General features: G+C 44.9%; 1 protein-coding gene across 1 annotated transcript in view; it reads left to right on the top strand.

Annotated features, from left to right (window-relative positions):
* Positions 1-3,326: 3,326 nt before the first annotated feature.
* The window catches only part of kdrl (kinase insert domain receptor like), a 60,455-nt gene continuing 39,053 nt past the window's right edge, over positions 3,327-24,728 (top strand). Inside the window, exons 1-9 of the mRNA XM_064329222.1 lie at positions 3,327-3,960; positions 14,402-14,498; positions 16,075-16,277; positions 19,051-19,178; positions 21,358-21,517; positions 22,007-22,143; positions 22,405-22,597; positions 22,839-22,959; positions 23,345-23,514. Coding sequence (XP_064185292.1) covers positions 3,897-3,960; positions 14,402-14,498; positions 16,075-16,277; positions 19,051-19,178; positions 21,358-21,517; positions 22,007-22,143; positions 22,405-22,597; positions 22,839-22,959; positions 23,345-23,514 — 1,273 coding nt within the window. The 5' untranslated portion in view covers positions 3,327-3,896. The remainder of the gene's footprint in view (positions 3,961-14,401; positions 14,499-16,074; positions 16,278-19,050; positions 19,179-21,357; positions 21,518-22,006; positions 22,144-22,404; positions 22,598-22,838; positions 22,960-23,344; positions 23,515-24,728) is intronic.

A 24,728-nucleotide genomic window follows, 5' to 3' on the forward strand; every position in this document is an offset into this window, starting at 1 on the left:
GGCAAATATTTTTTTTCTGGAGGAAATGCAATGTTTTTCATATTCTTAGAGAAAACATGCATGCTGAGTAAAACAGATACAGATGTATATGTGAGGCATTTCAGATATTTGTTATTACTGTGTGAACAATAGTCCCCTGGAGCCATTTTACTGTGGGTCAGGTCCATTCCCATGTGTGAGCTATAAACCTCTTATAGTAATTTAGAACATGTTAATAAATAACTTTTAACTAAGTGACTAATTATAGGAATTGTTCCTAAAAAGCAATCCAGCTGAAAACCTATCTCTCCGTTACTTCTTCATTTTGAAAGAGAATCAGAGGCCCTGTCAGAAGGATGACAGAGCACGGTGGGTTAGCTTTGAATCACTGCGACCTCATCATGTAACAAACAAAACAGATAAAATGCATCAGCTCCAAAAAATGCACCAGCCTCAGGAGGACAGTGAATGTTTTTGAGATTTAATGTTAACCTAAATCATCCATGCCACTGTGCAACAGCGGGCCTTCAAGACACATAGGTAAACAGTGTCATTTACACATTGTCTAGCATGGGCTTTAGGTTACTGGCCGGGGTCTGTCTGAGGAAAGCCTTTGTTGCTGCCCTGCATGCTGTTGTTTCAGCAAGGGTTTTATTGTTGTGTTAAAGGGAAGGCTTCAAGCTGCTTTCATAGAATTGGCCAGTCCCTCTAATTGTGTTTTTGCATCTACATTCTAAAATAAAATGTCTTAAAAGCCCACTCCTTTCAGCTTGCAGCTTCCAGCAATTGTTCTCGTCTCAGTCTTATCTAGTAACCCTCTTGGCCCAGGCGGAATTTGTATTGGTCTAAAGACTTAAATACAAGAGGTGACATAGAAAGTAGCAACTGGACACACTGTCCAAATGCACAGGGGCATATTTAATTTAAACTAGACAGTGTTCTACTTTTGCTCGTTTAATATTTTTCCCTTTCTGGTTAGATATGGACAATCAGTGAAGTGGCTACAGTGCCGTGAAAAAGCAAATTTCAACTTAAGGTAATTTTAAGCAAATGCTGTATTTTCTTTACGTCAGACCTGTGTCATCCAAAAAGTTCCACTTCTCCAATTTCATCTGTTCATAGAACATTATCCCAAAAAGTTTGAGGATCATCCAGGTGCATTTTTGCAAATGTGAGACGATCAGTGATCTTTCTCTGGGTCAGCACTGGTTTTTTCCTTGCTACTCTCCAATGAATCACATTTTCCCCCAGTTTTTTTCTTGTTGTGAAGACATGAACACTGACCTTAGTTTAGGCAAGAGAGGGCGGCAGGATGTTCTGGGATCTTTTGTGACTTCCTGGATGAGGTCTCACTGCACCCTTGATGAAATGTTGGCAGGCCAGCCACTCCTGGGAAGATTCACTACTGTCCCAGAGCCTTAGAAATGGCTTTGTAACCATTTCCAGACAGATATATTTCAACAACTTTTTTTCTCATCTCTTCTTTCCTTTTTTATGACATAATGTCCTTGTAGAAACTTTGTGGTGACTACTTCACTCTGATGGTATGGTTCAATACGAGTGAGGTTTAGATTCAAAATGGCTGGCTGCAATCAAGCCTGGTTTTGTTCAATCAACTGAATATAATTATTAATTAAATTTGTTGATTTAATTGGTTGATTGAGTAACTAAGGGGGAAATTACTTTTTACATGGGTGATATGGATGTTTGATAACTTTAAATAACTGTTTGATTAACATTAAACAAATGAATCGATCATTTAAAAATGTGCTTTGTGTTTACTCAGTTTCCCTTTGCCCTTTATTACATTCAGTCTAAAGATCTGAAACCATTCAGTGTGACAAATATTCAATTACAGAGGAAATGAGGGAGTTTTTTTTACAGCACTGCATGCCTCTTGGTTTTTTACTCTTAAGGCAAATTTTTTAACGCAGTGAATACATCCCAAAGGAGAATCTCAGCTCAGTACAAAGACCATCACTTACAAGTCTGTTTGGATTTTGTGGGCACACAATATCGTGCTAGGACATAATACACATACACAAGTCAGAAACATTTACATCATTAGCCTCTGTGGTGAAATAAGTAGACAGCATGGTAAAACTCAGTAATGCTGAAGATATATAGACACACACACCAAAGAAATTAAGGAGACACAGTCGGGAGATACATTAGATTGTGTTCCACATTATGAGTCTATTCAAGAATAAACCTCAGCTGTTAATAATACTGTAACCTCTTACAAGCTGTTGTGTTTTCCAGTAGGTGTCAAGTGTTTGTTAACATCCTACTCGCTTGAATATATGAAATTTCCCAACATGACTGAATCATCAGCACTTACTCATTTAGCATTTCACAATATTGTTCCTGCAGCCCATAAATCCTTTCAAAGTGGTACAGTAAGTATCCTTTCTGCTAAAGTTGTGCATGAGGTCATATAAGAGTGGCATCATTTCCACATCATGTTATCGACCGACTCCTATACCCCCAGTATTGGTTTGAACAGTTTCTCCCTGGCATTGAAGGAGACATGTTGCCTCTCTCTCTCTCTCTGTATGACGATCTGAACAGTGCAATATAGCTGGACCCACTTCTGATGTCACAAACCCCTATTTATGACAGAATTATCATGAAATTAAATATTGAGTTGGGTGGGGACCCATGGGCAGGATGTTCAAACATGGAGGATGTCCTACCTGACACACAGACTCCCAGGCGGAACTCTGTCAGGTAAACAGCGTGCTGGATGTCCCCTCACGCTGGGGCGTAGCCGAGGGTCAGAGGAACCACGAACGAGATTATTTACACTGATATATAAAAAGCTGCGTATCCTGTTTCCAAAGATAAAAATAAAATTGAGGTAAATATTTATTCCAGATATTTGGACAGATGTGTTCTCTTGGATGCTGTGCAGTTTGTTTATCTTTATGAATGCACGCAGTTTTTACTATTGTCTATTTGTCAGTTTAAAATAATTGTCTCATTTAAATTTGCTTCACAACATTCAGAGGACATTTAAAAAGGAAACAGGACATTTAAGAGGCACGACAATCAACCTGTTTATATACAACCGATACAGGCTGGCCTGTTGACATGAATCATTGACATGATACTGATATCAGCACTTATAATTATCTATTCTTTCAACTGCCTAAGAAAAAGCATATCTGCGTATTACTGTATGAACACTGAGTAAGCAGCGGGTGTACAAACATCTGCAGAAGAATCCTTCAGTGAGGGAAAAGACTCGCAGGGGTTCTCGGCGCGGCGCAGTGTCGGTAGAAACACGCGCTTCTCCTGATCCAGTGACGTTGCCTCCTTCCTCTGTTTTTCACTATAAAGGGATCCTGGGCAGAGCCAACAGCCACAGCTGAAAACTGCCGGGGTAAAATATATCCCACAGAATTGCTCATGAATCGTGTTCCTTGCCGATAAGGAATCTAGTCTTTTCCTTCGTATTTTCATATAAAGGCGCTGATTTGAACAGTTTTTTTCTTCTTCACTGAAATCAGTGACCGGAATCAGTAGCTGGTTTACAGAGACGCGAATCAGAAGTTCCATTCACTCGGTCCCAGGGAGGCAGGCAGAAACCGTCGCACCTGCCCTTTCGGACTTATCTCTGTCTTTTCAGCGACACGAGCAGAGCAACCAAGTGAGGTCCCTGAGCGATAGACTAACATTTGGATTTTATACCTCCTCAGCATTTTTAAAGCATGTAAATTGGATAAAATGATTTCTTCGATTTAAGTTTCATCTTTCGTGACCAGCATCCCATCAGCTGGGTAAAGGGGAAAAAAGGAGAAAGGAGATTTACGCATTTTACTTTAGGATTTGAAATTCGTTTGGTATATTGCCGCAACTGGTTCTGGTAGTTCGGGAACTTTACAAAGGGATTTTCTGAAACTCCTCGTGTCAAAATGACCCCAACGGACTGCGCGACATTGTCATTGCTCCTTTTGCATTGTTTTACATCTATTAATGGTGAGTCACGTGTTATGTTGTGCTGCTTATGATATTACTTGAATGTGGGTTAGGTTATTGCAATGTGCAGATAGCAGCATGTATTTACTGTTTTACAAAGAGACTACTGACTAGCTAGCAGTACGAACCTGTCCGTTTTATTAAAAAGTTGAAGCCTGATAATAATCTTCGTGTGCTGGTCAACTTTCGCAGAGGACAATTATTTTAAATATCGTAATTAGGCAAATCAGTGAGATTGAACCTAAAAATATGAAAATTATTTCACAGTCAGTAAAAGTAACATTGTTTGCGCTAATCAGCTTACCTTAATTAACAGGAGTATGACTAGCTACCTGTAATTTGTTAATTGCACGTAGCCTTATGTGGCAGTGGTATGAAAAAACTTTTGTTTCTTTACCAAGTCAGTATAATATTAGGCTAATATGTAATTTTACATTCACACACAGGAAAAGGTTCAGTGTTAAATCACCTCTCACAGAGTGCATATGGTCCCTAATTAACTCATATATACTATGTTAAGAGTTAACTAACACTGGACATTTTACTCTGTAACCTATTTTTATTTTTATTATCTACATTTTTGTGAGGTTGTTTCACAGGGCGGGTGGCAAATAATTTATTTAAGAGTTGGCATTTCTGTTGTAAACTACTGCAGTCACTTTGAAATCAGTGATTAGTAATGCGCTGTACAGTATATGATGGAATAGTGGTTTCCTGCTATCACCGAACGCTGTGGTGAAGACCTATTTGCAGCAGTCGTTTCCTCTTGGCATCGTATTAGATCGTAGAATACTTGCTGTAGTTTCTCCGTAGTCCACGAGAGGGAGTGAACTTCCACCGAAGCAATGGAGCAAAATGCGTTAATAACTGTACACTTTAATTGAATTCTTTTTTTGAAAAAATCAGAGGCTTGAGGCAAGTATGGGTTTGTTCAGAACCTGGCCATTACTGTCTGTGAAGGTTTCACTGTTGCACAGTGTGTGGAGGTAAAATCGGGGACTAGACCGAGGTTGTATAGTCTGAGCATGTATAACCAGCCCATCTTCAGATTAGGCAAAACACAGAAGTTAAGCCATCCAGAATTGATTTGATTGCCTGGACAATATTTTCAATTTTAAAAACCTTTACGAAAGGGTTACAGGAGAAAATGTAATCATGTGACTCTCTTACGTGAAAGGCTCTGCTGTGATAAAAACGTATGTCGGAGTACATTGTTTCCACATGGAAGCTGTTATCTTGATGCCCATTCTACATGAAAAAATCCAGAGTATAAAAGGTGCCTGACCTGGTATGTTCTACAGATAAGTGTGTTCCTCCTCCTGTCCGAGTAAACACAAAACACAGGCCAAACTACAAACCCAAAACAGGAAATACAGCACCCCCTTCCTCCCAAACCCCCCCACCCCACCCCACCCCCCACACACACAGTTTTCAAGCTTTGTCTGTGGCACATCCGAGTAAATTTCCTTCAGTGTCTTTACGTTGTCACAGAACGTGGGAAAGACGCCGGGGAGGAAACGGGTGGAGGGGTCAAGAGGCACCATGGAATTGTTCTGGGCTGCAGAGGTCACGGAAACGCGACCCATTACCTGAGCGGAGATTCCTTCCCCGCGGCTCCTCGGGCCCGGCGCAATCAGGCTGAAAAATGCGTCCAAACCGCCTGCGAACCGAGACAATGGCCAGAGGAAAGGACCCCCCCCTCCCCCCCATTGTTTTCTAAACTCGGGCTCAAGCTGTTTTGCCATTAGCCAGGTTTCAGGGCCGAGCCAGAGGGAGGCTCGTTCCTACGCCAGACAATGCAATTACAGTAGGGCGCTGCGCTCTGCTGGTGTGTGTTTCTTCATCTGTAGGCTGCTAGAAATGATCAGCATCAAGCAGTTTCAGCAGAAGACGACTGCCCCCTCCCCCCCCCGACTCCTTCCAGCCCCCATCTTTGGTTTCAAGCAGGTGGTGTGCTTTAGAAGGAGATTCACGTTAGGAGTGTGACTTGGATGATGAAAAATTTGACGTGGGAAACTGCACTCCTGGCAGAAAAGGCGGCTGCATTTCTTTCTGACACTCGAAATGTAGAATATGGTCCTGCTTTGACATTGCAGCTCATCCCTCCCGAGGTTCCTCCAGCTGATGAGAGAGGTGAAGCAGTCCCTCGCCAATTAATTATGTCAGTCATTTCGTTATGAGCACATATTTCAGTCTGTCGGCGGTGTGATATCACGCAGTCCTGTGCCTTTTTTTTCAGCCCTCATTTTCTGGGCCGCTGGCACTGCTGAAAGCTCAATCTGTTCAGCGGAGACAGAGGGTTTCCTGTGGCTCTCTGCAGTTGATCACGGCAGATAGATGGATTTTTGTTGGAAACCGTCCCACTTTCAGAGATCTTTTCTGGCTTCAGAAGTAGCCTCTGAAAAAAAGCGCGGCGGGTTTATACAGTGACAACTCAGATTGATCTGCAGCATCTGGCTCCATCTCTGTAGTTTTCTGTGGTGGCAGATGATTGTTATAAGTGGCAGTACTCCCCCCCCCCCTCCCTCACCCCCCCTTCACCCCCTCACCCCCTCACCCCCACACCGCCCCAATCAGTGCATGGGAGTTGTTGGGTGTAGGTCCCCTGGGCAGGACACCCCAGCATCAAATTGATGGGAACAGAGCGTCCCCTTTCACCTTTGGAGAGAGGAGCAGCCAGCATGTCGGGAGCACCAGGGCCCGTGTTTGCACAGATGCAGAGGAGGCTGAGGGGCGAAGGCCAGGCAGAAGCCGGGAGACGGAGGAGCGTTCCAAGGGTGGGCCGATTCACAGGACAGCAGGATTTTGGGTGGAGCGGGAAGGAGCGGAGGTCTGTGGCGAGCAGTCTCACAGCCTTGTAACAGGACGCCCTTTTTCACTGAGATAAGGGAACCAAACTGAGGGACCCAGAAGAAGGTGCACATTCTTTCACGGGTGCAGGTGCATAGCTTTTTCGGGAAAACAGAACAGTGAAGTTAGTGACGCGTGGGAAATTTTGCATGATTTATGGATCACGTATCATGTGATATTAAAAGTTGGTGATTGGTGAATTTTATTGGATGCCTGCTGGAGTAGGCTCAGCATTCTAGAACTTTCCATGCAGACTGTTAGAGGGAAGTTACATCATATATGGGCATGGTGCCGCCTCTCATTTGCGGTGCCAGGATACTTTTTTCAAATGCACCCTATTCTTTTAACCTCATCTCAATATGTTGTGGTTTTTTAAACCTGTCGAGATGCAACACACACCACAACCGAACCATTTATTAAGGCTGAATGAATTGAGCCTGTTTGAGGGAAGGAGACTTGCAGGTTAAGATCACAGAGCTCCGCTTTGCCCCCAGGCAAGGAACCGCAGTACTTCAGGAAACGCTTCTGAAAATTATCCAGCAGAGCTTTATACGCGGATCACTTGTGAAATGTTTTAGTGATACGAGCTCGATGCGATAAGAGTGTCCATAAGTCAAATTCATAATCGAAGAACAATGAGATCCCGTTCAAGAACAACAGAAGAGAGTCGCCGGTTGAAAAATGCCTTCCTGTTTGAGTCCACTGCACAGGTCTGATATCACATTACCCGTTACACGGCTGCACGCGGTTGACCTTTCCCCACTTTGTATTCTGTGGCAAAAATGAACCGGGGGAAGGGGGGGGCGGGCGGCGTATCAGATCTTCAGAAACCTCCGTTTGGAATTTGTGCTTCAGGTCCTGATGTTTTCATTAGACTTTTTTATAAAGTTGCATTTAATGAGTCAATGTTCCTGCATTGGACTGGTTTTTTTATCGAGGTATTATTTTTAATAAAAAAATGGTTATTATTAATTAAATTTTTTTTTGCTGTCGTCTGTTGTGAGATTCATGGACTGGGGTCGGCCAAGGGCAGGGGAGCACGTCCCTCAGCCCTAGTTTCGGCTGCTGGCCAGGCCTGGAGCAGCCGTTCCCAGTGAGAGGCCGCAACCAAGACCAGCATTCCCTTTGACTTCGGTAAAATATTAGCAGAGCTGTTGATGTTGGCAGGTCCCACATCTCCTCTACCCCTATGCTGCGCGATGAATTCTTGGATGGGCTTCTTGAAAACAGCGACAGGGGTTTTTTAAAGGCATCATTAAGTTTGAAAGACTTTATTTTGCTGTCCAGTGTGCAGCTCTTGACAATGGCATTACAAGAGGTTTTTCTTTTAACTGTCGAGGCAATGAAATATCATCAGTCATCTCTGGCCCTAAATGATGAGTGAAGGTAAATTAGCTGCTGAATCGGAATGGGCATCTGTTCTGCCAGACATTTATGACAGTACACGTGTTCCTCTCAGATAAAACCGGGGCGGAATTTGAAGGTCGGTGTCTTTATTGTTGAAAAGCATTTGGTATTGCAGGAGCGTCATTCCAGTTTGAGTCCCGGTGATAAATTGAGCCTCATGAAATCCAAGCTAACGCTGACGCAGTCTGGAGCAGCTACCCGTCCTCGCCAGATGTTGTTACATTTTGTGCGGGTGTGCAAGTGTGCATGCGTGTGTGGGAGTGGAGTTACTAAATCTCCGAAGGCTAATCTACAAGCTAATAAACTGTTTCTTCGCCCTCGGTGTTGTCTTAACCTTGGCGTTGGCGAAGAATCGGGATGGGAGGAACGCTTGCAGCGGGAGAACCGTCAGCCAATAGGAAACCGCCCACATCAGAGGCTAGGAGAGCAATGGTAGCACCTTGGTGTTTTTGGCAGGTGGTCCCCGCTCCTGTCAGGAGGTTTTCAACTTTGGGTGATAAATCTGCCATCAGCACGTTGTACATCACGCAGGTTTGTCTGTCTGCGGTCTGGCCCTGAGGACCTGGATCTAAAGACAATTTACCATGAAATACCAACAGCGCGCAAAATTCCTGCTGGAGTCGTAATTTATTGCAGCTGCGTCACCATGCCTTATCGAGGCAGAGCGTAGATGTGTTTTAAAGATGCCCTTGCATGCTGCATTTTGTCTATACACCTTGCAGCATTGAGAGAGTCATTCATTTTTAGATAAATTAATCTTTGTACAGTACACAACTAATGTGTGTATACGCTTTCTGTGACAACCCCCTATTAAAATTTAGCCTAAAAAGTTCTTAACGTGTCAAAATAACTGCATGTACATTGCAGTGCATGCAACAAGTGCAGCATTCAATCTGACTGTTGCGACTGTCAATGAAAACGGTACGCTATGTTTCTCACATGCATCTCACAACCGATCTCCACCCCACCCGTGAAAGACCAGTGGATCCCAACTCACAGTTTGGAAGCCATTGTTCTCAATGATGGCCGGGGTGAAGTGTTATTGCTGAGCTGCAAAACAGGAAGTAGATTAAAATAAAAGTGGCCACTGTTTGCTGGTGGCCACCATTCAGTTGCAGCGAGTGTGCCCAAGGCCAGAGTGAATCACTGATGACTCAGTCTTTTTATATTGTCTTTCTTTCTTTCTTTCTTTTCTCTTTCATAGAGTTGCTTGCGATTAATTTAGCCTCTTTTGTTCACGATGCTGTCAGAATTAGAAAGGAATCGACAGTGGCAGAGAACCAGGCATCAGCATTGTGCAGCGTTGTTGTTTTCACCTTGATGGCAGTTTGTGTGGGGGGGGGGGGGGGGTGGCTGGGGGGGTGGTCAGCCCCTTATTGTTGGGGGGATAGTGCTGGGTTAGAGGAAAAGAAGGCATGGCTAGTAGATAAGATAATTCCACATATTAATCTTGCACTCCTTGGGGTTACGACAGGGGATTTCCTTAAAACTGAGAGACAGAGGGAGTTCATTAATAATCCATTAAGTCTTGCTTATATCAGTCCTATGCCTCACTGTCTTAAAATTCCAGGTGTATCCTCCAACACAGCAGTTTCCAAACTGTGGATTGGGACCCACTTATGGGGGTAAGGGGGTAGAGGTGGGTCAGGATGTCTGCATAACCAAAAATGGCCACACAAATACATTCTCCATTTGCATTTCCATCAGATGAACTGACAAAGTACAAGGGCTGCAGGTACTGCACTGGTTACAGTGTTCATGCTGTTGTTAAAAACATTTTAACTGTTTATTTGAACACATGTCGTGGGGTCAGAAAGTTTTGGAACCGCTGTTCTGACAGGCCGTGGTTCCTCTGTTTGCTTGTGGATTTAGCAACATTGGTTATTTGATCCCTTGCGATACAGTACATCATAATAACGTGACTGTTGTGCGGATAACGCAGGTGTTTGGCAGGAACACATGCGGCCTTCTGTTTGAATGTCCCAAGAAAAGCACTCCCCTGTCCTGGGTTAGGGCGTGCATGTCAAAACAACAATCAGTTTGGCAAGAAAAAACTGATTCCTCGACTTGGTATTTGCTATAATTTGTTCTGCTTCCTTTGATTGATTAGACTACATATTTGCGTGCCTTTAGCTTGGCCACATGTGAAGAGAAGGCTCTAGTCCAGACAGCGACGGTGTGTAATGAAAACACAAGGCGGCAGAAGCAACAGTGTGATGGTCCCGCAATAACGGCTTTTTTGTACACCCCCCCCACCCCCACCCCCCCTTCCCCCCCATCGACTCCGCGCAGAGAGAGGATTAGGAGTTATGAATGGATCCGCGAGTACTCCGCTGATGTACATTGTGGTTAAATAACTGGCGCAAGAGCCCAACGGAGTGTGCTAAATATGGCAACCCCACGCCGCCGAGCACTCTCTGTTCCTCCACGCCCGCCTTTTTTGTTTTAATGGCTCCTAATGAAAGCCAGACCCCGAGGCCCTTCTCCGACCACCACAACAAGCGCAATTTCTGGCATTTTGTGGCGTTCCGCCGGTGGAATGCGGAGCACAGCTGTTCGGGAGGGGGCGAGCGGCTCGCTGGGGTCAGCGCTGGGCAGGGGCAGAGGGAGTGTGGGACGGAGGCCGTTAGAAGAGGGGGTCTTTTTAAGTGGGGGGCTGCTGGGGGCCTCCCTGCTGACCCAGCCAGCTGTGGCTGGTGAGGGGGGGGGAGAGGAGGAGGGTGGGTAGGTTGAGCTGCTGTGTGTGTGTGTGTGTCTGTGTGTGTGTGTGCACGTGTGAGTGCGTGCATCTATGTTGGAGTGTGTGTGTGTGCGTGCGCACGTGTGAGTGTGTGCATCTATGTTGGTGTGTGTGTGTGTGTGTGTGTGTGTGTGTGTGTGTGTTTGCAGACATGTGTGTGTGAATCAATGTTGGAGTGTGTGTGAGAGTGTGTGTGTGTGTGTGAACAAGTGTGCACGTGTGTGCACGTGTTTCTGTGTGCTATGTACTTGCATCTGTACGTGCAGATGTGTGTGTGTGTATGCGCGTATTTACATGTGTGCCTATTTGGTTTATGCTTAGCAGGGATAATGATGGGAATTTGGCATGGTTCACTGCTAGACTGAACTGCTGTGTTTGTGTGTATGTTTGCTGTGGTTGTTTGGTATTTTTGTGTATATGCGTGTGACTGTGTGCGTGACTCTTTGTGTGTGCGTGCGCGCGCGCGCATGTGTGTGTGTGTGTGCCTGCCTGCGTACGTAGGTGTGTGTGCATGCCTGTGTCTGTACGTTTGTGCTTGATTGGGTGAATGACTGGGGTGGTTGTTGTGACTGTATACTGTACTGGCTTGATTTACAGACATTCTGTAAAATAGGCGATGACTGCTGTAAAGCTGAGGTGTTGGGCTCAGTTGTGTCTGCCTGAATGTTTTAGCTGACTGTGTTTTCATGCCTCTATGCAAAATTCCATTCCAGGCAGTACTTAGCATTCCAGTAAGAACACATTCATTTCCAGACAAAAGAAAAAAATGCTGCAAGCAATTTGCAGATGACAAATTAGGCTGTGACTCAAGAAGTATATAAAGCACATGTCCGGCACGAGCTCTGGGAAATAAACAATTTTAGTGGTGTTTTCTTGCATAGCGGGAAACTGTACGATGTGAGTGTGTCCCTTCTATGAGAATTTGTTATGTGCTCAGCACGTCTTCTGCAAGTCTCTTCCGATTACACACTAGAAAAAAATAGAAATTTACCATGACAGGTGTTGAAATTACCGAGATGAAATCATATGATAATTAATTCTGCGATGATGGACACCTGTCCCAATTACCATGAAAGCAACCAGCCACTCAGTTGCTCATCTTGAGGGCAGTCGGTCTCAGAGCCATTACTCTAATCCATCTCTTTGATGCTAAGAGGCATCGGGCAGTTTTCAGTGTCCTTGAGTGATGTGGCTATGGATGTGTTCCCCAGCTCTCTGGTGTTAAGGTAGAAACCCTTGGTACGGGGATGACTGAGCTGATCAAAAGGTTGCTGTACTGAAGTATTCACACATAAGAGAAGGATGTGTAATGCTAATGAGCAATATAATATTCATTTATGCAAAAACGGCACAAAAAAGCGCCTGAGAAGCTACAAACGCTTGTCTCTGTGGTGGTACCCTATAGGCACATAAAACTGTAGCCAAGCAAAATTCATGTGGACCTTTTTTGCTTGCAAAAGGTATTTATTGGTACCAAAATAGAACATTATTGCACCTTTCGGGGTACATTAGGGAAATATGGAAGAACAAATGTATACCTCGATTGTACCTTTATTTATGAGGGTGTGTCTAATGAACCAGGTTTGGGAGGATGGACAGAGGGTTCCGTGTGTTAGAAGGGCATAACCCAGAGTGTCTAATTCTGGGAGGTGTACAGCTGTCACTGTAAAAGGCTCTGACACTGTTCCCTTCCCCTCGCCAACCTTGGACTGCATTAAACAATGATTCTGTTGCAGTTTGAGAGGAAATCAGAAGTAAGTGCCAAACTCTGGAATACAGCTTGTTCTTGGAATACAACTGTCCCTGCTTCCACACAACCCCTGTTTCTGTGTGTGTGTGTGTGTGTGTGAGAGAGAGAGAGAGAGAGAGAGATATGGAGAGAGAAAAATAGATAGCGGGAGAGAATTGGAGATATTGTGGCATTGTGTAATACCACTGTCTAGTTTTTTATGATACTTCTTAGAAGCCCAGAGGAAAGGAACATTCTAAGGAAGATCTTTTTCTTGTCCCTTTCACTTCCTGACAGAAATAAGCTTCATTTAACATGTGAGATTTTTACTATTTTCTGCTCCTGAAAAATAACCCTTCACAAAGATAACAACATAAGCTCTTACAATGTTTTTGATTCATTCTCACTGCAATGATTTCTATTTGTCTGAAATGAACGAGATAACCACAAGATCCCAGGGGAAACTCATGAGTAATCAATAAGCACTGCAGCCAACCAAAGATAGCCCCTGCATAGCCTATGCTTCCCCTGTTCCTCTTAAAATGCCCTTGATTTGACCTGGATTGATCTATACCCTTGCTCTTCATTTCTCCTATGGGGGGTGGGGGTTAGGACAAAACAGTTCAGAGTTGACTTATCTTAAAATAATAATCTGATTCATTTCTCAAGAGATAAAGAAAAGACTATTGTAAGCAGCAGGTTTTTCTTCTGGGAGTTTCCCAGTAGAAAGGGCAAACTGAATAAACTTGTTTGCCTGGCCAGTCATCTGGCCAGCACAATGACAACAGAACCAACACAATGACAGTAGTCAGGGCGTTTGGGGAGCACGCTCAAAAGAAGGAAATGGCGTGTGACACGAACTGCAACACTTCTTAGACGGGGGAGAGAATGACAGTGTTTCCGACTCATGGCTCCATGAGCCAGGCCTATCATCGGGTTTAATTGGCTAGAGACCGCATGCTTATATTTGTTCCAGTAACATTTCATTCCCTCGCATTTTTTCTTTCCTTGTTCCCTGCTGCTTTCAAAAATAGCACACGCAGATTGAACAAGGTCAACGGTGAATGAAAAGCAAAATCTGCAACATGCAGGTGGGGGTGTGGGGGTGAGGTATGGCTAACCAGCCCACCCCCCCCCCAAAAGTGGAAAGGAAAAATCAGCACCAGAATGCTAAAATTGTAAGAGGGACGTTCTGTTATAAGATCAACCGGATCTGATCTCAGAGTGCCTACTCTATGGGCCACACAACTGTAGACAGCAACACCTCTCTCTGGATCTGTGGCACAGCTGTTCCTCTCACACACACACACACACACACACTCACACACGCACTCACACACAGGGACACACACACACACAGGCACATGCTCCTGTACCTTACGTAGCAGTACGGCACACATCCAGCAGCCATCTGCAGTCAAAGGTGTTTCCCTGTCAGAGCGGATGGACATTTGTTTATTGGCCGATCTAAATATAAAGTGCGCAGATGTAGTCGCACACACACAATGCTGTTCTATGCTAACGAAAGGGAGCTTGTTCACACATTTTACAAATTAAGCCCATTTACTGTACCGAGTCAGCAGGGGCATTAAGGATGGAATAGCTTTTGGGCTGGAAATGCCGATGGTCATTCTGTGTGCTTTCCATTGTGTTGTGAATGTACACGAATGCAGGAGATCTGTGGGTGTCTGACCGAGTGCACTATGTTCCCACAGGGCAGGTGGCGGGGCTGGAGCTGCCCACCCCTCGGCTGTTTCCTGCAGGTGACAGACACCTGCACAAGGTCGGGAACTCGCTCAGCCTCACCTGCAGGTAAGGACCTGTTTCTGTTTCACCTGCTTTGCTGCCGCACTGCAGTGTAATGCACACTTCAGTAAGCCTACACCCTTCTGGAAAATTCCCTCGCCTTCTCAGGTACTGTCACTCTCTTGCATTGACACGGTCGCAGAAATATGTAAGTGTACGTGCCCATATGCACAAACACACACACACACACAGAAACACACACACACGCGAGCACATAGATGCACACACACATACACACACACACACACACACACTTATATATTTCCCTACAGGAAATGTCCCTTTTTCGTTTTTTAACTGCCTCGTCCGTTCTGTTCACTACAAATTAAATTTAATGCTTCACTTTTATATTGAAAAAAACAGGGCACAGTAGTAGTTTCTAGCTTCCCTTTTCCTGTGTGACTTCATGCAGAGGAGAATCTGCTCTCCTCTGTTTTGTTTGGAACGTGGTCATAAGCGCAACAGGTTCTTTCCCTTTCCCCCCCCCCTCCCCCTCCCTCCCTTCTTTGGAAGGTCAGGAAGTGAGCGTTGGTATGAGGCCAGGTGCTGGTGTTCTCTGGACTCCATCACAGCTGTAATAAAGTCCTGCGTTTTTTAACGGCCCCTCATTAGAGGCACGGGGGTAGTTCGAGTGACCGCAGGAGAGAGAGACTGTGTGCGACACGGCCATCAGTGGCATCATTTATATTGGGCGGGAAGGAAGAAAAGAGCCGTCGTCCGAATCGGGCGCATCAGTGAAATATTGCGAGGCCTGTCTTGCGTCACTTCTCAGTCACGCCAAGAATGCTGCCCCCTGTGGACCAGGCTAATGCAGGCCATTCCCTACATGGGCATGTGTGGATGGCCTGGCCCGTACAGTCTCGGCTTCTGGCTCTCCTTGATAGCTTTAAACTGCTGACCGGTCGTGTCGAAGGCAGCGGCGCTGGTATGTGAGACATGTTGAAGGTCCCCTGGGACCGCTTTAATGGGACCTTTGAAACAGACTTTTTTTAGAGAAAAAAATGTCTGCTATTTGAACACATCATCCCAGAGACCCCGTTCCCACGTGAAAGCTCCCAAGTTATCCGATGACGGTCGATCGAGTGATTCGCCTTCAAACGCTTCAGAATAAACACGGCGAGCAGGGCCTGCGAGCCTCGCCGTGAGGAACGCCGAAAAATCCGCCGGCGAGGAAACAACGCGAAAGGTGCCAAAAACGAGCCAAAAACAAGTCTCTGAGACGTGCGGCCGTGTGCCAAACAGTCACATCCAACAGTTTTCCAGATGTGCTCGGGAAAGAAGAAAGCGGTTTGTCGCGCAAAATTCGAGCGACAAACCCGAAATACCTTATCTCTTGAGAGAGTTGCAGTAACTCGCTCTCGCCTGCGAGTGGCGTGACGATAAACACCCAGTGCCCAAATTTTCTGCTGCAAAAAACGAAATTCTAATTCCGTGCGCTTAATCACCCGGGCGGTGACGTTCTCCCGGTCGCTGAATTGCTTTCCGGCCGCTTTGGGGGGTGATTGATTATTTCTGGGGAGAAAACGAGGTTTTTTTTCGGTGGTGATGAAAAGTGAGGGGAACCCCCTTGTGTCGCTGACAGGGGTTCGGCCCAGCTGACGTGGAGCCTGCCCTGGCGCAGCCCGGATTCGGAGGGGGTGCTGGTGAAGGAGTGTGATCGCGGGGCGCACAGCCACTGCAGCCGGCTGGTGGTGCACAACCTGACGCACAAGGACACCGGCACGTACAGGTGCAACTACACCCACGCCCTGGACGAGGAGGTCACCACCTACGTGTTCGTCAAAGGTGAGCGCCACATGCCCCGCAGGCTTGCATGGAAGAAGCAGGCATCAGCGCCAGGGACACACTATTTCAAACATATGTTTGCATGTGCATTTTGCTTGTACTTTGGACACCCATCTAGCTTCCCATGTCAGATAATTACATATCTAATTCATGATCAGGGTCGTCGGGGGCTGACGTCTATCCCAGCATGCATTTGGTTAGAGGCAATAATACACCTTGGGAAGGTCACAGATACATTGCAGGTTGAATACACCATTCACTCACACACTGATACCAATGGGCAATTTAGACTCTCCAGTTAGTTTAACCTGCATGTCTTTGGACTGTGGGAGGAACCCGTAGCACCCAGAGGAAACCCACACGGACACACAGACTTGCACTAGATACATTTATTTTAGTGTATTATAATGTATTTTGCACATCACTGGTCACTAGATGATAGTCACAGAATTCTCCTAGAAAATGGAGTAAAATGACTTCACAGCAAATAATTGGATTTTAATGATATTAAAAATATTCTTCCATTAGCTATTTTAGTGGTGGGATTCAATTGTATTGTACAGTCTATCTCTAACTGGGGGGCTGGGAGCTCAGTAGCCCAGCCTGACTACTTATAAAGTAATAAACCATAATGGAATGCGCAACACCATTGCCAATGGATGTGATTCTTATTCCGGGTCAGTTTAACCTCACTTAGCTTGAGTGTGTAAAATATAGGCTTCCTATGGCATTTGCATTGTGATTAAATCAATGCTTGTTTTCACAACCCTTTTTGCCACACTAATAAGGAGGTCTTTGCTTTATCTTATGCTCTTATGTTTTTTCTTTAGCTGTTTTTGTTTGCTTGTTTCTCAAGATTCTAGTGAAACAAAATCCGAGGGTGTTCCAACTGACCGGTACGCGGGCGAAAATCCAAAAATCCAATATCACTTAAGCCTTTGCCCTTTAAAAACTAGGGCTAGGCTGCGGTCAGTGAGCAATCTGATGTCTTCCTGTGCGATACACAACCTGGAAGTGGTCCTATCTTTAAACAAAAAAAAAAAGAAAAGGAAAGACTAAAAGACGGTCTCCACCCCACACCTCCTTTACTCCATAACAAAGCCATTAATCAGTGACCTTGGCAAAGGCACGCTCCGTAATTGTAGACGTATGACTGCACGCGGAGCTGGCTTCATTTACGGGAGCTGTGGTGGGGGAAACGGCCGAAACGTGGCTGTCCTCTCACAGAGAGAGGAAGACATTCATTTGGCGCTGGCCTTCTTCTGGACTGGGGAAGGAGAGCATGATTGTATCGGAAGCCCTGGTCATTGACTATTATTTCCTGCTATGGCTTCTGTTGTTCCAGTTTCCCCTGAAGCTTGAAACATCACTAGCTCGCTCTCTCTCTCTCTGCCTTGCTTTTTTTTCTCTCTCTCTCACTCTCTCACACACACATCTGAATGGATCGTATCTTCACTGACACCTGGTCATAACCGAACAGTAGAGAGGTTCTATGTTTTTTTTTGTCAGCTTTTCCGCTGGTATGCACGTGTTATGCTTTTTGTGCTCTGAAATAAATTAAATCAGTAGGTCCTGAAATGAATGAAACCAGTTAGTCCTGAAATGAGTGAAATCAGTAAGTCCTGAAATGAGGAAAATCAGTAAGCCCTGAAATTAGTGAAATCAGTAAGCCCTGAAACGAGTGAAATCAGTGATCTGGTGAAAGCGGCAGTGCCCTGTGCCTGACCTGCCTGCCCTGACTGGATGTTCCTGCGGCTCTCAGCCCCCGGTTCTCCATCCTGGGCCTGTGTCTGCTCCGTGGCTGTGTGACAGGCTGGTTAGCCGTGGGTGCCTAGTCTAAACAGCCACTCCTCAAACTCCATCCACATTGTTTTCTAGACTCCATCATTATTCAGTGTTTATTTTCCAAATCCTGCTCCCGCCATCGTCCCGCGAAGCCTCGGTATTTTCAAACGGGAACTCTGCGTCGGACACTTACAGTGGTATTTGTTTTAGCGCTGCTTTCCCACAGTGCCTCTGTGAAGTGAGCCGCCAGTCAATGGTGCAGTCGTTTCTGGGTGCCGGGTGAAAAGCGGATGGCAGTTTCATAGCTCCGTTACTGATTTGTTTCTTTATTTAATGCTGGGACAAGGCAGGGGACTGTTTGCATAGAGAGATTTAAATTTTCGTTTGGGTATTTCGTTTCAACCCCCCCCCCCCCCAACCCCCCGTGGGGCTGGCCACTGCGGTTCGCATAGCTTCGGGCTGTGCGTTCAGGTTTTAAAAGAAAATACTCTACAAATTACATTTTTAAAAGGAGTGCTGGGGTCGATCATTCATCTGGGAGGCAGAGTGGGTCCTTTCCTCACAGACTCATCAAGACTCAAAGACTAATTGAAACTCACAAACCCATTGAGACTCACAGACTGTTTGAGACTCACAGACTCATTGAGAGTCGCAGGCTCATCGAGACCAACTCACTCACTCGCTGTATGGAGAGTAGGACACATTCGTCTTTTTCTGTTACATTTTACACTTGATGTCACAAAAGCGATTTTGCAAGATGCAGCTCTGACCTTTGTCAAAAGGGAGAGGGGAGGTGGCGTAAAAAGTGAGGCACTTGACTTCTGCTGTGACCCCAGAGGTCACGTTTTCTCAGCACTCCTAGGAGCTCTGACTGACACGCGCAATCTCAACAGTGTTGGACTTCCTCCCTAATTAATGGTTCTGTGTACTGTATATACATGCATGCATGCACGTCTTTTATCTGATTTATTATAATGTTTTTGGGCAGATGACAGACGGCCGTTTGTACACCAGCACAGCTCTAATCCGGACACCGTGATGGTGTTTGCCGATGATGACCACATCCTGATTCCCTGCAGGACCACGTCACCTGACTACCAGGTCATCCTGGAGGGGGTGAGCCATCTTCTTACTCTCATTTTCAGTGTCTTAATTATTCTTTCCCCCTGAAAGCTGAATTTTGCTTCTAAACCTCAGTGCGGTGACTAAGCCATGACAGAAATGAGCCACGGTTATTGCTCATATCAGAAGGTTTTCAGGAAGTTGTTAGAAGCACTCACATTCTTGGGAATTCCTCTTTTAAAAAAATCTGATGCAATATGAAAATGCAATTTAGAATGTTGAAATCCACTGGAACTGTTCATTTCAGCCTCGTGCTATGTGATTTGAAGCAAAAAAAAATCCTATTCACAATTTCATTCATTATTAATGACTGAATGTATGAGGTCCTAGTGTACATACAAATTAACAAAACTCAAACAACCAAACTGTCATTACAGTGACAAACTAAGGCCTGATTATAAGGCCGATTGAATGTATCAGGCCTTAGTGTGCAAGCAATTAACAAACCAATAAACAACCAATTTGGCAGCGCAGTAGCAAACTAAGGCCTCTCTCTCTTTCCGCTGTAATGGGCGGCTCTGGTATGGTATCTGCTGTGGGAAATAACACAGACTGGCACTCAGGGACTGAGGGCGTCTCCCAGGTTCACACAGACCCTGGTCTCTGCTCACATCCCCAAGGAAAGAGACCAAAGGGGGGGGGGGGGGGTAGGCGGAGGGTGGCACGGTGTGCAGGAGGAGAAAATATGGCAGCGAGCGGAGTCATCCTGTCTGCTTCCGAAAGGAACGGGAAGCTGGACGGACATTCTTGTTTCTCTCGAAATAGAAGCCATCCGTCTAAAATTAAGCCTTCTGCTTTATTCATTATGTCCAGTGAATGCAGGTTTAAAAAAAAACAATGCGTGTATGATTAAGATCCAGTAAAAGGCGAACGGGGTTTCTCGGATAAGCGGTGAGGGGTTTCTCAACAGACTGCATCCATATATAACATCCATATGTAAACGAGATATGTCGTATGTCTTTTCCTCCTTACTGTCCCTCATCTTATTACACTAGGTGAAATCCATTGTTATGTAACAGCTGGAATGAACAGTGTGTCCTTTCTCTGACATGAAGGAGTTGCCACAAAAAGCTGCCACTTCAACAACAGGCTGCTGTGTGTGGCAGGGAGCTGATCTATAGCCCTCTCTCACAGCGCCTTGGCGTGGACAAACACTCCTTTTTTCAGATGGCACAGATAGCTGTGTGACCTTCCTGTCTCTGGGAGATCTATGGCATTTCTCCTTCCTGCTTCCTTCCCCGGTTCCTTTCCTGACATCGCATTTGGCCGTGGCACAAAACAACCGCGGGAGAACACGACAGCTCAGAAATCCGCCCTGCCGCATCACACTTAAATGGCTCGCCCTGTGTTATCTCCTCATCCATTCTCTCAGAAAACGACCCAGCCATGACTGGGGGTGGCGGGGGGGAAGGGACCCTGAGTGAAACAGTAGTTGATATAATGCAGATAGCTCTAGTGCTGCTCTGTGAGCGGTCTGTTCATAGTTCCAGCTTTGCGTCTGTCACAGTGCTGTGTGTCATGGCTAAAATGAATTTTCAGCGCACGAGGGAGTATGGCTGAGTACAGTGGCTGCGACTATATTTGTTATATTGTTAGGCTACAAAAAATATATTATGCCCCAGGGAAGGTAAAAAAAAATTATACAAGGCAAAGCTGCAAATATTCAGTTCCTTATTCTGCAGAAGGGGAGTCAGGCCACACAGAAAATATGTTGTCTGTCCCTCAGAGGACCAGTCCCTCTGAACATTTATATAATTTATGTATACAGTAACCTAATTCCAAATAAGGTTATAATTTTCATTTTAATAAGAAATAACAAGTTACAGTTATTGTTACTGAGAAAGTGTTGGGCACACCCATGCCCCATCCACCTAGACTACAGTCACTAAGTCGTCAGTTGCATTTTTAATTCTTATCAATTACAATTATGAATTACAATTATTTTTTATTACTTATTGTATTTGTTGGTGTATATTAATTAGTTATATTAATATTAGGTAATCTTAAAAAAAACAAACAAAAAAAACACATATACACAGTGTGACGGTGGCTCTCTCTTGCGGCTCCTGGCTTCATATGAAGCGCGTGGCGATCTGTCCCCGTTCCGTTTCCCCGTTCGCGCAGAAAGCCACTTTTTGAAATGTGGGTCCTCACCCGTGTCCCCTGTGTCCAGGAGCCGCGAATGGCGGACAGCGTCAAAAAGGGGGCGGAGTGGGACCCGCAGGTCGGTTTCACAATTCCGTACGTCCGCCACACGCACTACAACTTTCTCCGCTGCGTCGCCATCGTCCACGGTCAGCGTGTACCGTCGCTCTACATCCTCGTAAAACTGAGTAAGTTCTTTTTCTTTCACCAAACAATATACACAATGTACATTATGTACATTAATTCTAGAAAATTGATTGTACTTTCTAAATTTATTTTTAAGTATATATGACGTGTGTAATAGAATGAATGTCTAATATAATGCATAATATCATACAATTGCTATACATTTTTCATTTTGCGCCATACTGTGTATTTTCTTAATCATGTTCTGAAAAGGCAGTGGCTTTGTATTTTCTTATCTTATATGAAGTTTTATGTCATACTTATACATTTCTAATACATGCTATCTGTATATAATTTTTCTGATGTATACAATTTACAATTATTTTATTTATAGCTCATTTTTTAGTATTGGCAGTGTGCTTTGGGACCCTGTATTTGTGTATTGAATAGGTTAGCTGCATGTTTCAGTTTGTTTTGCTGGACTGTGTTATGCTTTGGGATTGGATTGGCCTGAGGATATTGAAGGTGTGCTGTGATTGGTTGCTGCACAGGCTCTGACCTTACCAATGTCAGGATCACACCGAAACGTGTCAAGCTGTTGGTTGGGGACACCCTCAACCTCACGTGCTCTGGACAAATCACCTTCAATGGAAAACCTGTATTCAATTGGACCTTCCCACAGAGAACTGTGAGTGCAGTATCGCCAGTCAGCACCATTTTTATGATTATGAACATCGGTGTTTTATCTCTAAGGACATTTCATATCTGTCTCAGCTGCTCTCAGTTAAATTCAGCACAGAACCAAGCTTGCTCTGCTCAGAATAAAGAATAGCTAGTTTTATACTTTCCAAAAGCATACTTCTTGCAAGCAGAACCAGAGGGGGGAGGGTATTGTTAACTAGCCATGTAGTGTAGTGATTGAAGTTGTTCATGGCGGTTTCCTCTTCAGTCGAATCGAATCATCATCACCCCCATGAGAGAGGAACCATCCTTGAACTTCATGAGTAGTAGCACCATGATCGTGAAGAACGTCACCATGGAGGACAGAGGCTGGTACAAGTGCACGGCGGTGAACGTCCAGAAGAAGCATGGGGTGGTGAACATCCAGAAGAAGCATGCCTTAGCTAAAGTCATCATCTATGGTGAGTGTTTTCACTGAGCAACCGCCACAGTCCATTGAGCAAATGCCTTAGCGCAACACAGACAACTAGGAGCCCATTCCTTCTAATCCCCGATATCTTATCTCATTCACGGTTCACATACTTACATTCCCTGCTCATTAGGAATACCGATTCCTGTCTTTTGGCTAGCGTTCTCCTGAAAACTGACGCTTTTGTTTTTTCCTCTCTTCGTTTTCCTTTTGGGTTGCGTGCTTAATTGCAGAGGATCCATTCCTCAACGTGTTCTACAGTGAGAGCAGTGTGATAACTGCCCCAGAGGGCGAACACCAGGTGACCATCGTACCCCGGGTCGTCGCACTTCCAGCACCAAATGTTGTCATGTGGTAAGACTGAGTTGGGAAATACACATCTCCAATACAGTACATATGTGAAGAGTAATAGTACAGTTAAGCAGTATACTCACCAATGTTCTGTTTTAGCAGACGCTAATGGACAGTAAGCCTTAGACAGGCACAGTGTATCACATCTGGAGTTCTTTTTCGATTCAAATCTTTCAGGAAATTAATTGAAATTCTATTCAACTGAAGATTGGCCATAATATTCTAGTCGTTCGATTCATTTCCTGTTTGACTGAATTGAAACGTAATCTCCAAATCTCTGCAGCTGAATCTCTGTGTATACAGCCGACATAATCCTACAAACGAATGTTGCTGCAATCACCGTGATTATGTTCAGCTTCCCCTGTGAAACTGTGCTTTCTTAACACAGGTACAAAGATGGCGATCCCATCAGGGAAAACTCAACTTGTTATGAACCGTCGGGTTTCAGTCTCACCATTAAAGATGTAAAGCAGAAGGATGCTGGGATTTTCACCATTGTCCTGAGACACACAGGAAGAAACTTGCATACGTCTCTCAACTACACCTTAGTGGTCCAAGGTAGGCTGGGTTAATTCTAATTTCCCTCATCATTTAACATTTAACTTCTGGCAATTTATATCAAGCTATTAATTGATGTAATGTTTTCTTTGGAATGGGTGAAATGAAACCCAGAAGCAGTTGGTTGGGTACGTCGTCAAACCAAGGGGCAAATTCAGTTATGAAACAGCACAGCACAGCCCCCCAGCCTCCTCTGCCCCACTTTCCTGTGCAGCAGGTAGCTTCCATCAGAGGAATTTGTAGGGTTGTTGTTTCCAGAGCGGGACTGATGTAGCTGTGCAGCTGGTGTTCATCAGCGGGCCCCCTTTGAAGGAGCTGCCCTGTCTCCTCTCCTCAGTGCACGGTTGCCCCAGTCTACCCCCCCCCCCTCCCCCGGCCCCCACCACCCCCCTGGGCTCATTGGCCACCACCAATCACCCTCCCCCTCTCCATTCCTCTCCTGTCCTTTCTTCTCCCATCTTTTTTTTTTGCTCCCCCCCTCCTTGTCTCAACATCTCTCCCTCGTCAATCCATTTGTGTTCTTTCCTTTTCTATTTATTTCTTATTCTCTCCATCCCATCTCCAACTGTCTCTACATGTCCCCTTTTCACTCCCATTCTCTGCCTCCTCTTCCTCCTCCTCCTCCTCCTCCTCCTCCTCACCTTTCAGTTGTTCTTTGCGATTTCTCAAATGTGTCCCATACCATTTAGCTGTTGGAGTCCCAGCAGCCTAAGGAACACAATTCATGGAGGAGCAATGGCACTGACACACTCAAACAACTGGATAATAAATGTGATAATAAAATAATATAAAAAAATAATAATAAAAGTTATCAATGCAAGTTTTAAGGTTGTAGTGACATGTTTGGTGGGGTATTGGAGGCAAAAAAAAATTCAACCTGTTGGCACCTAGCTGTGCGAGTGATGTTTCTGGCAAATCTACACGTGCCGACCAGATTATGCTCAGGTACTAATGAACAATGGAATGCCAATGCTCTCTGTCACGTTCTCCATAGATTTTTGGATTTTTTTTTCAGAATTAAGAAAGCTCCTCCTCCTCCCAGAACTTCCCACTCCATGTAAAAGTGATTTATGGTTCATTCATTGCCCTCACTCCTCACAACACGTTTTCATTGGAATGGAGTGGAACCCCAAAAACAAAAAACAACCAGAAACCAGAAATCTCAAGTCCCTGGTAACAATTAAGAAACCATTTTAAAGATCATTCATCAAGTA

Source organism: Anguilla rostrata, chromosome 3, assembly GCF_018555375.3.
Source record: "Anguilla rostrata isolate EN2019 chromosome 3, ASM1855537v3, whole genome shotgun sequence".
Taxonomy (NCBI): Eukaryota; Metazoa; Chordata; class Actinopteri; order Anguilliformes; family Anguillidae; genus Anguilla; species Anguilla rostrata.